We start from the raw sequence: 14,800 nt of genomic DNA, 5'->3' as shown, positions 1-14,800 counted from the left end.
GATCCTTCCTTTTAGTTTGCATCCTAAGATCAAATTAACCAATGCAAAAAAGTAACAGTCCAACATGTGCACATCAAACGTTAGTATACGAAAATGAGGCAAATCTTTTGTAAGTTGGTTGATGGGACAAGAAGAGAGACCTACCCCATCTGCCCAAAAAGCCCAACAGAGAGGGTAGTGATTGTGCAAACACATTAAGTAGTCACAATCCAGCTGAGTGGTGCCCGCATCTTCTTGGCCTTTGAAGATCAGTCCTTCTGCTTACTGCAGGGACCTGCCGGGAGAGAATTCTTCTGAATGTGAACAAGTTGTCCACAAACACTGGAGGCTCTTACTTCATGCTTAAGGAGGAGAGAAAAATCATTCTCACCGTGGCTCAAAGTCTAATAGTTGGAGGAGCTGAAGGGAAATGGTGGATGGGACGGAGCCTTTTTAACTTTGTAGTGAATTGTTCGCAGTTACCATTCAGGGGGAGGAAGCAGAGCGGTTAGACTGAAGAAAAACTGGGAGCAAAGAGGTTTACTTCTAATGACAGCAGGTGAAAAAACAAGAAGTGGGTTGATCCTGTGAAATTCTCTATGTTTTTTTGTGAGAAATGATTAAACAAGTGGATCTCAAAGTTTTTAATCATGATCCAAATTATAACTGTGGCACAGCAGAGACCTGTTTGGATGATTACTATGGCTGGAATATTAATACAGCAGCGTGCAACCTGTGAGGAATAACAGGCAGGAGAAGAAGAGGAGATGTTGCCCTCTATGTCATGGATTCGTATACTTGCTTTGAGACTGTAGGAGGATCTTTTCTAAGCGATTCCAGTGGTTGTTAAAAGGGAAGAAAACTGGGCACTACCATTTATGTTCCAGGATGCCTGGCTGTAAAACCAAGCGGAATCATCCAGTGCACAGCGGTGGGAGATTATAGCTGCCCAGGCATCCCTCATTACAGGAGTACCAGTGGTGCAGGAAGTTTGGGGCACGTGTTACTGACTTTCTTGGTACAGAAGATGATGACAACCACAGGAGGGGAAGCTCTGCCAAACCTGGTTGTAGCTGACAGGTATAGCTTTTTGAGAATATGAATGTAGGGGGCAATTTGGATGGTAGTGGTTGTCAGTCTGTGATCCTGAGTCTGTTGTTTCTATTTTGCTGTTTTTACGCTTCTCCTAAGCAAAGACAGATTTCAGTAAACTCAGTGAACTGATAGCCAGCATCTCCCAGGAGAAAAGCCTGGAGAAGAGAGAACAGTGTGTGTGCCTCGAGAAAGGAAAGAATATAAACAATTAATCTTAACTTCTAGGAAAATTCTAGAATACATAGACAATCTGTTAGCATGTGGAAAATAACAGGCTTGCTGTTTGTCTCCCAGATGGATTTGTCAGGACCAATACAATTTCTTCTACAACAGGATAACAACTTTTGTGGGGAGGGGAGAAAAAGAAGAGCTCTTATGTACGGACAACCTTATGTAGGTTCTTTAAGAACAGCCCTAGACAGGTCAGTCCAGCTTGGTACAAGAGAATAGTTTAGAGGAGCTTTCAAGTTCCTTTCCAGGCTGTTTTTCTGATTCTGTGATTATAAGTCTTCACCCAAAGCCCACTGAAATGATTCATTCACTCAGCTTTGAATTATGCTCTGCAGCAGATAAAAAAGGAGAGGGAAAATTCTTCCTTCCATGTTAAAGCTGAATGCTCTATCAGTGTTTTCAGGTTGCCTGGCAAGTGGCCACGTAGAGGAACCCTAACTTAATGTCTGGTGAAGGGTTGGCCAATTCACGACACTTGGGTCAGCAGAGCCTGTGACTGCAGTGGAATGGTCCCTTTCTCGATTTTTGCAGACTTATATGTATCTTTGCCTGGGAACCACAACAGAGAAGGTTATTTGGTTATTCCCCCCCTGCACACATGCAGAGCAGCACTGTAACCTCATTACAGGTCTCAGAGAGTTGGATAATTACCAGTCTCTCACGACCAGAGCTTTCATCACTCTTTCCATTTGAAATTGTATCGGCCAACTCTGACCTACGGGGGTCATCTACCAGTGTAATGTATAATATCTCAGGAATCAGTTTGTCTAATTCTGTGCAAGGTCCAGGCCTTTGACCTTCTCAAACAGCTGCAGAAACAGTGATCAACTCTGATCTGATTTCCTCAGCTTTTAGCACCAGTTCCATGGTTTGTGTTATCTTTGTTGATCTTTGCAGGTTCATATAGGTCCTGGCTGGTTTGGGGTAGTGATGTCAGCAGGTCCTGTGATGAAATAGATATGTGACTAAGGCTCACAGTAAGTAAATTCTTGTCAGATCTTTGCCAGTATTTTGTTTTACCCAAAATTGAAGTGTTAACCTTGTGCATCAAGGTTGCATGGGGATTAAACACATGCAAAAATTGGACATCTTGCTCCTTTCCTTCTTGTCCTGGCAAATTTGTCCACAGCATCTTGTCAACACCCGCTGCAGTAAGCGCCATTCTGTTCATAAGGCTAAGCAGTACCTGGGCAGTATATCATCACTTAAGTACTTAAACACAAGCTCGTGAGAACTGTTACCATTTACACATGGGACCTTGAGGCACGGAGTTGCCCAAATTCATCAAGGAAGCCAATTTGCATGCAAATTCTTTGAGTCCAGAGCTATGCAGTCACATTCATGTGGTCACGCTCTTTTCCTAGTGTCTAAAGAGAGTTTGCTCCTCAGCAACTGGTTGGAGGGTGTCATCCCTGCACATATATGAGTGATGGGCTGTCACTTCAAAAGACCTGAGGGAAGCATTCAGTAAAGTAGTCTGTCATGGTCAAGCAGGCAATCAGTTACCTTGCAGAACCAGAGCCAATGTTATTACAGAGCTGCCGTTCCTTTCTACTGAATCCCATGAAGATAGAACTTGTGCTCTGGCTCCGGAGCGAACCATCTTCCTCTGCTTTTATTCTCTGAGGTAAATGCTGCTCTGCCTGATGTGCATTGAGACCGAAGAGGACAGCCGTGTGCAAGGTGATCAGGCATCAGGTTTGCATTGCCTGTTTCATCCTTATTTCATCCTCATGGAGGTTATGTGGTTTTTGACTGTTACACTGAGAATCGTCAGCCAAAGAGAGCAACTGCTTTTACAGCAGTCGTAGGAACTCTCTCTCCATCCCGGTACGCTACAGGCAGCATGACCAGTATAGCTTTGTACATTTCCTCCGCTCACCGCCCCACCTCTGCCCCCTGGAATGCTGCCTTACTTTGCTTTTCATTTTTGTTTTATCATTCATGAGTCTGGATCCTCTGTCCTTGCAGCACAGATTACAATCCAACTGCCTCTAATGGAAAATATTAGCACCAAACCTCATGTTCTTGAAATTCATTGGAGCCATCGCAGTTCATCTTCTTCATATTGCTTTCAGGCTATGAAGGACTTGATACAGTGCATGGAAGTTTTTCCTCTAACACATTAAGAACTCATCCAGCAGGTTTGGACACATGGCAGGCCACATCTATGTTATGTCTTATCATAGACTGTGTGTGAGGTGCAGGCAGGATCTGCTGTGGAACAAGGATTCCATTCACCGTGCTGGTGCAGTTTCCTCATTAGTTGTTCCTCTCTCCGGTGGCAGAAAGATCCCTACAGTATCTGCAGGAGGATAGCTTCAGTTTCCTCTTCTGTTCAAATCAACAGTAATGGACAGTCCTCTCCATTACTGGGGAGCCCTTTTGAACAAACTGAGAGCACAAATCATTAGTTTCCCTCTGAAATGACTGTATATCACTATATTAAAGCAAGTAGCAGTTCCAGTGATGTGGTAGGCATTTCTTCTCTACATCTGCGACTGCCACAGCCAGTGAAGAGTAGCTTTGACCAAGCAAGTATCTTGTTTGCAGTATGTGCTGAGTTACTTAGTTGTACCTTGTTTTGTGTAGTACTGATCTGATGAAGATTATAGCACGCTGGTGCTTCTGCTGCATTTTTCAGGATTTGATCACTGCAACCCTTCCCGAGTCAAAACCAGAGCGTGTTACTGCGCAATGCAGAAGATGGTGAGGCTCTGACAGCTGAGCCTGGGTCATTTGTAAGGAGTATCAGAGTACTACTGCAGGAGGCAGCACAGAGGAGGGCTGTGCAAACATTTCTCTGCCTGGGCTAATATTTACAGCACCACACTCTGCTCTTTACAGGGCTTGAGACAGACAGCAGACACTCACAGCTCATATCAACACCTGTACACTACAGAAATATTAACCTAATGCAAACAGCCCAGCAGAAGTTAACGCCTGTATTCATAGACAACCAAATAAAAACCTCTTTCATTTCCTAGCATGAGTGCTAGTGTCCTAAACAGCTCTGGCTGCTCATTGCTAAAGAAGGTTCAGGGATTTGACATCCAAAGCAGATACCCATGGTTTTCTGCTTCAGTCAGTACCTGTGGTATTTGGCCACTTCTGGCTCAGACAGTTTTATTCTTTTGTTCCTAGGCATAAAGCATTCAAAGCTGCTCTTGTATTTTAGCCTCAGTGTGGTTCACAGCAGGAAGATCAGAGACATTCAGATGTCTGTCTGGATAGGTACAAAGTTATATAGCTTAATGGATAGACTATATCTTTGGTGAGAATAACTGTCTGTAAGTCATGCTACAGCAAAAAGGAACTAGCAAATTTACGATGATAATAATTTAGGGTGAGCAATTGACATGCTGAGCAACAGAGCTTCAATCCAGAGGGACTTCGAGAAATGAGAGGACTGGGTCAACAGGCGCCTTGTGAAGTTTAGGAAGGAGAGCGGAGTTCTGTAACAGGGCGCAGTTACCCCATGCATCTGTTCTGGGCGGGGACTGACTGGCTGAGGAGCAGCCCCACTGAAAGGACCTGGAAGTTGCCATGGATGCCAGTAAGCTCTGATCCTGAATAAGACAACCCACGCACCACACACTGGGAAGAACATGGCCAGAGACTGAAGGAAGTTATTTTTGTCTACTTAGCACCGGTGTGTAAGGGACTGCTGTGTGCAGTTCCCTACCCCTGAAGTTCAAGAGGGACATGGAGGAACTAGAGAGAGTCCAGTGGAGGGCTACCGAGATGGTAGCACGTGACCTACAAAGAGGTTAACAGAGCTGGGCCTGTTTGCTTGGCAAAGAGGAGTTTCCGAGGCAATCTATTATCAACCTACAGCTACTTGAATGTGAGTTGCAAAGGCGACAAACCCAAACTCATGTTGGCAATGGCAGGTGATACAAAAAGGGATGATGGCCACAATACATAGCTTGGGTTGCTCAGGCTGGACACTATGAAAAACTTTTCCACTAAGAAGTTGGTGCAATGCTAGAACAGGTTAGCCAGAGACATGTTGGAGTCTGTATCCAACCTTGTAGAAAAAGCCACAGCTGACGCTCTTGTGTTGGTGGTGGTACTGGGGGTGGTACTCTAATCTTTGGATTAGAGACTCTGTAAGTCCCTTCCCACCAGCTAGTCAAGGCAATGGTTAGTGTGCGCATGCTTGGATGACAGATTCAGAAGCAATCCAAGTCATGAGCAGCTCAGAAGAAAAATTATTTGTAAAAGGGAAGCCAAAATATTTCTTCAAGAGAAGAAAGGAGGAGCTCCTTAGAACAGCACTGCTCTACTACCTTAAGTCTAAATTTTGTTCAGAGACAAGAACATAGAAAAATTAAGTAGCTTGAATAATGCATTACACTAGATTTTGACTCAAAGACATTTAAGGGATGCACTGTGAGCCCATTGTTCTGATCCTGGTATATCCGTGATGCATATTGTCAGAGCAGCTACTTGCTCTCTCCTTGTCTCAAGTGAAGCTATATTAGCACGCAGGACAGTGGATCTGGCAGTGGCAAGACAGACCCGGGCCTTTAGGGGTAGCAACTGTTCAGGGGCATGTACTATATTGAACATGACAACAGACAGAAAAATAACGGAACTGAAAACAAGATTTTACTGTTCCTGTAGGTTGGCAAGGTACTTAAGCAGGTATGAGAGCAATCAAGTTACAGAACATATATTGGATTATTTCCCCTTGATTCAGTAGCAGCCCTACAGCTGCTTTCTGCAGTGAAATGGACTTGGTTTCCATTCATTCAAGCCATGATGCAGAGGACTCCAAGGCACATCAGGCAGCAAAGATCAGTGGTCCCACCCTGCTGCCACCTTCACTACCTTTCAGTGCTGTGGAGGACAGAACTGGGGGCAGCAGGCTCCAGCTGCTTGCAGTAGGTTTTTATTTTAATCTCTGCTGTACATTTTCTCCTCTTTGCTTGTAAAAGAGATGGGCACATGGCAGGGCAGCAGCGCAGGGGCTGTTTACTTTACATCTTATCAGCAGCATCAGGTGCTTTAGAGACTACCAGGAAAGACCCAGGTACGAGCCGCTCCCACATGGCAGGACTTTGGACCACAACATAGAGCTGCTGTGACCAGATGGATGAGGCTTTCTCTACAAGTTCTGCCCCTGGCAACAAGGTTTCTAGGATTTCCAATTTCTTTGTCTATCCTCAGAAAAACCCTCTCTTCCCTCCTCTCCCTCCTGTTCTTTCTAAGCATTCAACAAAGTGCTTGCCTTAAGAGCTATCAGCAAGATCCTGTTGACAGTGCCAGAGAATACCTCACTGTGCTCAGAGAGGTTTTAACTGAGGTTTTTATACAGAGGTGAAGGTCAGTCAGCATAAATGTAAAGGGAGGCTCCATGTGCCATACGCAATGTGCTCCAGAAGGCTAAGGCTGTTTGGCCATTAGGTGATAAGGTAAAGCTTGCCTCTGAGATTTTGCATGCAAGCCAAATGGGTAAAGCTGGCCAATTTTTTTTTAGTAGTGGTATATAGACACTGTTGTGTTGTTGGTTTTTTTTTTTTTTAACTAACCCATGCTGAAGGGAAGCTGTGCCAATAGCTGAGGCACCATCGCAGGTATGCTTATGTACCTCTTTTACCCCAACAATCTAGATAATTTGTAATAAAATGGAAGATGTTCTAGCTAGATTCCCCAGGGCCCTGCTCAGTGGTAGGTCGCATGGTTGGGGAGGCAGCATAGCTGGGAGTAACACAAAGGAGTACAGCACCATCTCTTCTCGATGAACACACATACACAGGGGCTACCGTACTGGAGTCTGTAGCCCACCTAATGCCCTGGGGTGAAAAATTCCCCTCATGCAGGCCTAAGAAGGCTCAGGAGCATTAGATATTCTGCAGGGCCCTGCAGTTTCTGTTTGTGCCATGTCTCAGGAGACACCCGTCCTAATCCCCTTTTCCTAGGGGTGAGACGTGCTGGAAAAGCAGTTGGCTGCACCAGGCTGTGGCCGCGGTCCCTGGTGGTGCTGCAGGAGTGCCACCCAGTGGGTCCTGTCCACACTCCCTGCTCGGAAGCAGTGGACAGAGCCCCGCTGGGTGCACGACAGGGATACACTGCCGGTCACCTCAGCCCTTATAGACAAGCATGCACAGAGCGGTGTCTAGAAAACACTGCTAGGGACAGTGCTGTGTTTATTTCTACCATCTCCAGAGGACGTGCATGATCTTCAGGCTCTCTTGCTCCCAGGTGGGTTTTGTTAGATAAGAGCTGATAACTGAATATGGACACATCTTCTGAGAATCATAGCCTTCAAAAGTATTACTTCATAGGGCGGGAGAAAGTTAAAAGATACATGGCTGGTAGGTTGCAATTCATTTTACTCTGGCACCTAATAGAATTCTAACAGAAAAGCAGTATTTCCTTTTTTAACTCTACTGTCATCACCCCCATTTCATGCCTTTTTTAATTGTCAGGAGCTCTGGGGTGATGGATAACTTAGCTGTAAAGCAGAACATACAAGCTCATTGTGTATGATGATTAACTCTCAATTAGCATCAGTATTTCTTTACCTTGGTAATTTTCTTTCTTATTACATACAACCTCAGAATCCATGCCAAACCGCTGGAGTGGCAGAAAGCAGCAGGACAGAGTTCATCCTAGCCCTGGTCTCTCTCTGAAAACAGCCACCCTCAGCTGCTCCGTAGGAGGCCATAAAAGCATCAAAAAGGGAGAATTTGAGTAGCCTTCCCTTAGAGAGACCTGTCTGCTAACCTCATCTGTTGGCTGGTGCTGTACAAATACATGTAAACTTATCAGATTTTCAGCTTTGTCATCCCCACCTAGAGTCTAAACGGAGATACCAGCAATTCAACTACACTGAGCCAGTACTCCAGAAAAAATTGTAGTTGTAGTTTAATAGCTGCAGCTTGGGAAGACCATGGCTGACATGCCAGTAAGGACTTAACAGACATGCGATAGAGAAGTTACCCTTCTCCAGTTCTCATTGCTGATCTTTATGGAAGCATAAAGACTTACTTGCTGGAGTCTTATTTGCTGGGCATACCTGATCCTGGCTGGTGATGGGCTGAGAAATCATCATTTTAGGTATCCATTAGCAGCTGCATGCTTCACTTTCTTCACGCTGAATTGCCACAGGGAACAAGGTCCAGTGCTCAAACACTTTGGTCTGCTCCAACTCTTTATTTTACCAGTCAGAAATGACAACTAACAAAATCCACAGCAATGTTTAGTATTAAAGAAAAACATGGAGACTCCTGTCTGAAGCAGGAGGGGTGAGAGCTCAACCAAGGACATACACTGCCTTGCAGTCTTTAGGCAAGACAGCCTAAAAGCTGGCTTAGTCTTTAGTGAACAAAGCCTGTTCTTTCCCTAGGCAGCTATAGTACTCTTTTATTTGTGGCTTTATGCTCAGCCAGTGTCTTGCAGAGGCAGTGTCAAGCCTTTTTTAAACAAACAGACCTCCTAATTTTTCCTAGCAGTCTCAGCAGAACAAGGCAGGTTCCCATTCTCTTTCTTTCACCACCACAGTCTAGCTGTCTTCAGGGAGCTGAACTTTGCTCTGGAAGACACAACTCTTTTAAGCAGCTTCTACTCCAGATATGGCTTTGGTGCTCACCGTTTCATGAGGCGAGTGATCTGGTCCTGCTTCCTTTGCTTCATAGTCCATGACTTACTCTTGGCGCGGAATTTCAGCAGCTCTACTTTGAAGTCCTGATGGTGTATTGGACAATAGCGCTGAGGTTCACAGAGTTCCTGGTAAACAGAGGGAAAATGTATAATGTCAAGTGGTGAGTATTGGGAGATGCTGGGCAGACAAAAATAGATAGTTTATCCCAGGAGCCAGTATGTTCTCAGTGTGGGCACAATGATTGTTTATCCATGCCAGCACTTACAGGTGAGACAGAAGCACAGTCCACTGGCTGAAACAAATCAGGAGTCAGACAATCCATGAGTATCTTTAGCTACATCAACTCCTATGGGGAGAAAACAATCCTAGCTTTACATAAAAAAATTATCGGCTTTCACAGACTAGTTGGGAGGAAGGTCTTGGGAGTTCCACAGAACTGCCTATTATGATATCAGTTCTCATGAGCTCAGTAATGGCCAAAACCAAAACTAAAACCTAATCAAATATGAATAATAAACAACAAAACAGAGAAGAGCATTATGCAACTGTATAAAGCCCTTCTAGGCCCTCTATCTCAAGGAATATAACAGAGATGGAAGAGATAGATACAGAGAACGGGGGCAAGGCTGATCAAAGTATGAAATGGCTTCCTAGCAAGGAAGAGTTGAATACATTGAGATTCTTCAGTCAAGAAGAGATGACTGGGGAGGATCTGACAGAGGTCTGTGAAACTCTGAGTGCCGTGGAGAGCTTGAAATGGAAAACTACAGTTGCTCAATACAATACTGTAGGCACCAAAAGAAAACAGGTGTCAGGTTCAGAACACATGAGATACGATGAATCTTTGGAAGTCTATTATGGGGCAGCATGAATGCTATAAATTTACATAGATTTGAAAAAAAGTAAGATGGAAACATTTATAGAAGAAAGTCCTACCAAGGGCTATTACGTACACAGATGCCACGAGTTGCTAAATGATGGAGAATTCTCTGGGGAAATACAAGTTCATGTTTGCCACTTTTTTTTATACTCTTCCATAACAGATAGGAACTGGCTAGACAGCTATACTGTGCCAGAGTATTCTGATGGTATTTTCTCTAATCCCTGCATCATGCCCAGAGGTCTTCCTGTTACCTTGTACTCAGGAAAAAAATCTTTATAGCCTCTCTTCAGGACATACAGCTCAGGATAATGTAGTGCAGGATACTCACTCATGGCACGATCTTCTTTCCTAAGATAGCGGCACCTTTGAATGCCAAGAAAAGAGCAGTCAGTTAGGGAAGGAATAACACTGTGGCATGAACCACTGTCCTTGCAAAAGACACTTTCATTCTTCCCACCCCCAGAAACAGTCAAGGTTAGGATTCACATCTTGGGAGCCCTCTCAGACGAGAATTCACGGTGGAACACAAGGATCAGGCGCTTCTGTGGCATAGAAGGGGGGTGAGGCTTCTTCAGGAAAAAGATCTGTGCCAGAGCATAACAAGTCACAAAAGGGCACCGCGCTGGGACAGCAGCACTGTCAACCCTGCAATGGGATTATGCATGCCCCTTCTACAGAGTCCTGTCAGGTTGGAGGTAAAATAGCTGCCCCTGTCATGATAATGGGTGGATGCCTAAAGATGGGAATCCAGATAACTGGCTTTACAAATAAAAGTTGTTGCCTCAAATCCTTGGTCCTGCTTAGGCCTTTCCTCATAACACATGTGTAAAGTAATGCACTCAGCTCACTGATATTGATGTCCTCAGTGAGGAGGGGTCCAGAGACCAAGACAGCCATGCTGGAAGACAGATCCCCAGCTACTAGCTTCTGCTGAATGGAAAGGGAGTGGGACATGAATGAAAGGTGAAAAGCACAGGAAGCAATAAACAACATTGTGCTGGGTGAAGAACTGGCTGAACAGCAGGGCTCAAAGGGATGATCGGGATGCAGAACTTGAATGCACCATTAGCAAGTTTGCTGATGATACCAGACTCTCTCAAGGGACAAGAGGCCTTGCAGAGGGATCTAGACAGACTGGAGCATTGGGCAATCATCAGTGGCATGAATTGTAACATGAACAAATGCCAGATCCTGCCCCTGGGAAGGAATAATGCCTGACACAAGTATAAACTGGGAGAGGAGTGGCTGGAGAGCAGCCCTGCAGAAAGGGACGCTGGTCAGCAGCAGGCTCGATAGGAGCCAGCGTGTGCCCTGGCAGCTGAGAGGGCAAACCGCATCCCAGGGTGCATCAAACACGGCATAACCAGCCGGTCAAGAGAGGGGATTATCCCGATGTAGTTACTGTTATTTATTCGGGATTATCCCGACGTATTATTTATTTGTCCTCAAATGCCTCCAGAGGAGGGCAACAAAGCTGGTGAAGGGCTGCAAGGCATGTCCTCTGAGGAGCAGCTGAGGACTCTGGGTTTGTCTCGTTTGGAGAAAAGGAGGCTGAGGGGCGACCTCATTGCTCTCTGCAGCTTCCTCAGGAGGGGACGTGGAGAGGGAGGTGCTGAGCTTTTCTTCCAGGGATCCAGGGACAGGACAGTGGGAATGGTTCAAAGCTGCATCAGGGAGGTTCAGACTTGACATGAGGAAGCATTTCTTTATGGAGAGGGTGGTCAAACCCTGGAACAGGCTTCCTAGGGAGGTGGTCACTGCCCCAGTGCCTGTCAGTGTTTAAGAGGCATTTGGACAGTGTCCTTAACACCATGCTTTAACTTTTGGTCAGCCCTGAAGTGGTCAGGCAGTTGGACTAGGTGATTGTTGTAGGTCCCTTCCAACTCAAATGTTCTATCCTATGCTATCAGCAGAGCTCATGGGCAACTGCTGTGACCAAGGGTAACCTGTGGGTGTTTGTGTCCATGGCTGATGTGGGGGTTATATTCAAGTGAGAGAGCAGAATATACATGTAAAGTCATGTATCCATGAAGGGTGTTCTACATGTCTCAGCCAATTGCATTTCTCCAGACACAGAAAAGAGAGAGCTTGAGCTACAGCTTCCATCTGCTATACACTGTCCTACTGCTTCCTCTAAATAACAGTGACCAAAGCTGTCCAGGAAAAAACAGAGCAGAACAGCAGAAATGCTCTCTGATGCATATGGGCTTATGGTATCCTGGAAAATCAGCCCCACAATAACTGGGCAATGCATACTTCCCCACTGATCAAGTCACATCATGAGCTGTAAGCTACTCTGACCCTGCTCACCTCCATCTCTTCTTGTTCATCAGGGAACAGCTCTGCAAAACCACTCAGGCTGCCTAATATTCTCTGTGCACAGGATCCTGTGACAGCAATCAAGCTGCCCAGATCTTTCAGGTCAGACTCCAAGCTCTCTGTGTCCTTCCAGGGAAACAGAAAGTCATTATGTATGGTCCTGTAGCACTACTCAACTTTCACACTTGCTCTGCTGTTGCTGAGCAAAAGCAATTGCAAACACTGAAGCTTTCTTGGCATGGCTGAGTACGTTTATCCTGTTGACCATTTCCTATGGTTGATCCAGAGTAGAATTCACTAGCTGTTCCATCACCAAACCACAGTATGTAGATGTACATGTCTGTAGATAGACATCTCAACAGTTTCCAGTTCCCTGCTGGAAATATCTTCAGTCGAATAGCAGACAGTGCCCTGTTTTCTACCCACAGAGAGGCCAGACTTACCTGACGCAGGCTTAGGCTACTGTGATACTTCTGCCCCAGCACCTGCCATTAAGTCACTAGCTACCAAAAGACTGAAGTATGAACTCACAAACGGAGAAGTGAGGTGGGTCAGAGGGTCTGTGCCTTTCTTCCAAAACAGCAAGGCCTCAGGTACATGCCAACCCAAGTGCCTAAACCAGCTACCCTCCTGAAAAAAAATTAGAAAGGAAGGGCTGTAGCACTTCAGTAGCACTGAAAGCCAGCAACAGCCCCAATACCTATATAAGATAGAGACTTCACAACGGCAGTAAGAAGGCACAGATCCCTGCATAAGGGAAGCCCCTTCCCGAAATATTACAGGGAATTGCAAACCCCAAAGATTTACCCCATCCCGGGTTCTGGTTCCTTTACTGAGCAGAGTTTCAAGCTACTGCTAAATGCCCCCTGTTCTCTTTTCCTAACTGAAAGAAAACTCACCTTTTGGAGGCTATAAATCTCCCCGCTGTCTTTTTGCACAGTTTCTTGGAAACTTGGTGTTGAGCACAGCACCTCTGTCTAAAATAAACAAGAAATGTTCACTGTGAATCCTGACAACAGCAGCCAGCAGCCCAGTACATTCAAACTCCGTGTACACACTGCCCTCCTTTTGGCTGTATCCTCACAGATAATACAGTAGCCCATCTTCCAGTCATGAGGAACTGCTTACCAGGAAAGATCTCACATGCTGCTTCTGTGACACTCTGCAAGGAGGAAAATTGCCAGTCAGGTATCAACAGGAGTCTGCATGCAGTAGGAAATGTTATTTCACCTATTTATGTGGAGTGCTAGTCCAAAGAGCGCTAACTAGGGTAAATGCAGTTTCTGTGTTCTGTTCAAATCTTGGTCTTTTCCCTGAAGCTACTGCAAAAGCAGTGCTTTCTTTTACAAAATGTAAGCCAGTCATCTAAGAGGTGTCTTGGGTTCCTTAAAAAGCAACAGCAGCATTTCACCTGAGACATACAGCGGGAATTATTTCTGGCTAGAGCTGGGGCCAGAAAGATGTACATGTCAGTGACTAAAACTCAACTCAAACCAGCCGTCTGCTTGGAAGAGTAAGTTTGGAAGGGTTGCCCACGACCGGATCTTACCGAGTCCGCCCAAAAGGCCGTGTACTTGCAGCAAATTTTTACAAAAGCATAGAGGAAGCAGAGCTCAGAGAGTGAATCGTCCCGAGGTGCACATGCCCTTGCAACTCATGATCTGCACAGTGGAGAACTCTCCCCCCGTCACAAAAGCGGGGGAGAGGAAGCCCAGCCGCCAGCCGGCTCCACTCGCCCGGCTCCGACGCGGCTATCTGGAAGAGGGCAGCGCTGCCATGCCCCACGTTACATTTCAGGCTCTTAAAACTAACCGGTCTCGTCAGCGCGCCGGACCGGGGGCTGTGCGAAGGGGCTACGGCCGAGCTGCTCCGGCGGCGGGCAAGCCCTCACGCGGGAGCCAGGACAGCAGCCCGGGGCCCGGCGCCCCCGCGGCGCGGCGCCCCGCCCCTCCCCGCCGCCCCGACTTACGGGCCGGCCCGGCCCCCCGGAGAGTCCGCCCAGCCCGCGGGAGAGAGGGGGGACGTCAGGCGGCGGCCCCCAGCACGGCAGCCCGCGCACGAGGGCGCGCCGCCGGGCTCCGCGCTCAGCGCCGCCAGGGGCCGCGGCGAGGCCGAGGCGGGCGACTCGGCGGCGCTGAGGCCTCACGAGGAAGCGGCGGTGGAGGCGCCACGGCGCCGCCCAATCGTGCCCGCCGCCGCCAGAGGGCGGTCGGGGCGGCCGAGGGGCACGGTCGGAGAGAGGCGTTCCGATTGGGCCGCGGCCACGTGACTCGAGGACAGGGCGCCCCTCGCGAGGCCGCTCTCTCGTGGGCGGGGCGTTGCGCCTACCAGAAGACTCGGTGGACTTAGCGAGCCAATCACCGCCCTAGCCGCGGGAGGGCGAGGCCTGCGGCGCGTAAAGCGTGCCTGCCCGCGGGCGGGGCGTCAGGCGTGGGCGTGGGCGTGGGCGTGGGCGTGGGCGTGGGCGTGGGCGTGGGCGTGAGCGTGAGCGTGAGCGTGAGCGTGAGCGTGAGCGCCAGGGCCAGGCCAGGCCAGGCCAGGCCAGGCCGCGCCGCGCCGCGCCGCGCCGCGCCGCGCCGCGCCGCGCCGCCCGGTGGGTGCCAGAGCCGCCGTAAGAGCCGGGGGTCCCCGATCACCTGCGGGGGGGAACAACCGTTGTTCTGTCCATGGGACACCTGCGA

General features: G+C 47.6%; 1 protein-coding gene across 1 annotated transcript; it reads right to left on the bottom strand.

Moving 5' to 3' along the window:
• Positions 1 to 5,958: 5,958 nt before the first annotated feature.
• Positions 5,959 to 14,787, bottom strand: CDC25C (cell division cycle 25C). Its single transcript, XM_072873013.1, has 7 exons — positions 14,760 to 14,787; positions 14,089 to 14,260; positions 13,248 to 13,281; positions 13,019 to 13,096; positions 12,651 to 12,749; positions 12,111 to 12,245; positions 5,959 to 9,042 (listed from the first exon to the last, which is right to left on the bottom strand). Exons 1-7 carry the CDS (start codon positions 14,785 to 14,787, stop codon positions 8,902 to 8,904), a joined length of 687 nt encoding a protein of 228 aa, XP_072729114.1. The 3' UTR covers positions 5,959 to 8,901.
• Between the last annotated feature and the right edge of the window lie 13 nt (positions 14,788 to 14,800).

Source organism: Ciconia boyciana, chromosome 9 (assembly GCF_034638445.1).
Source record: "Ciconia boyciana chromosome 9, ASM3463844v1, whole genome shotgun sequence".
Taxonomy (NCBI): domain Eukaryota; kingdom Metazoa; phylum Chordata; class Aves; order Ciconiiformes; family Ciconiidae; genus Ciconia; species Ciconia boyciana.
The sequence above is the reverse complement of the archived record's forward strand: the minus strand, read 5'-3'. Positions and strand labels throughout refer to the sequence as shown.

What these genes read in the sequence shown, in the direction of transcription:
- CDC25C (XM_072873013.1), bottom strand. Translation starts at nt 14,787, where the DNA reads ATGGACAGAACAACGGTTGTTCCCCCCC. An exon ending in AACAACGGTTGTTCCCCCCC is followed by an intron (nt 14,261 to 14,759) that starts GCAGGTGATCGG and finishes CTTCCTCGTGAG; the next exon opens with GCCTCAGCGCCGCCGAGTCG. An exon ending in CCCACCTCACTTCTCCGTTT is followed by an intron (nt 12,246 to 12,650) that starts GTGAGTTCATAC and finishes TTTCCCTGGAAG; the next exon opens with GACACAGAGAGCTTGGAGTC.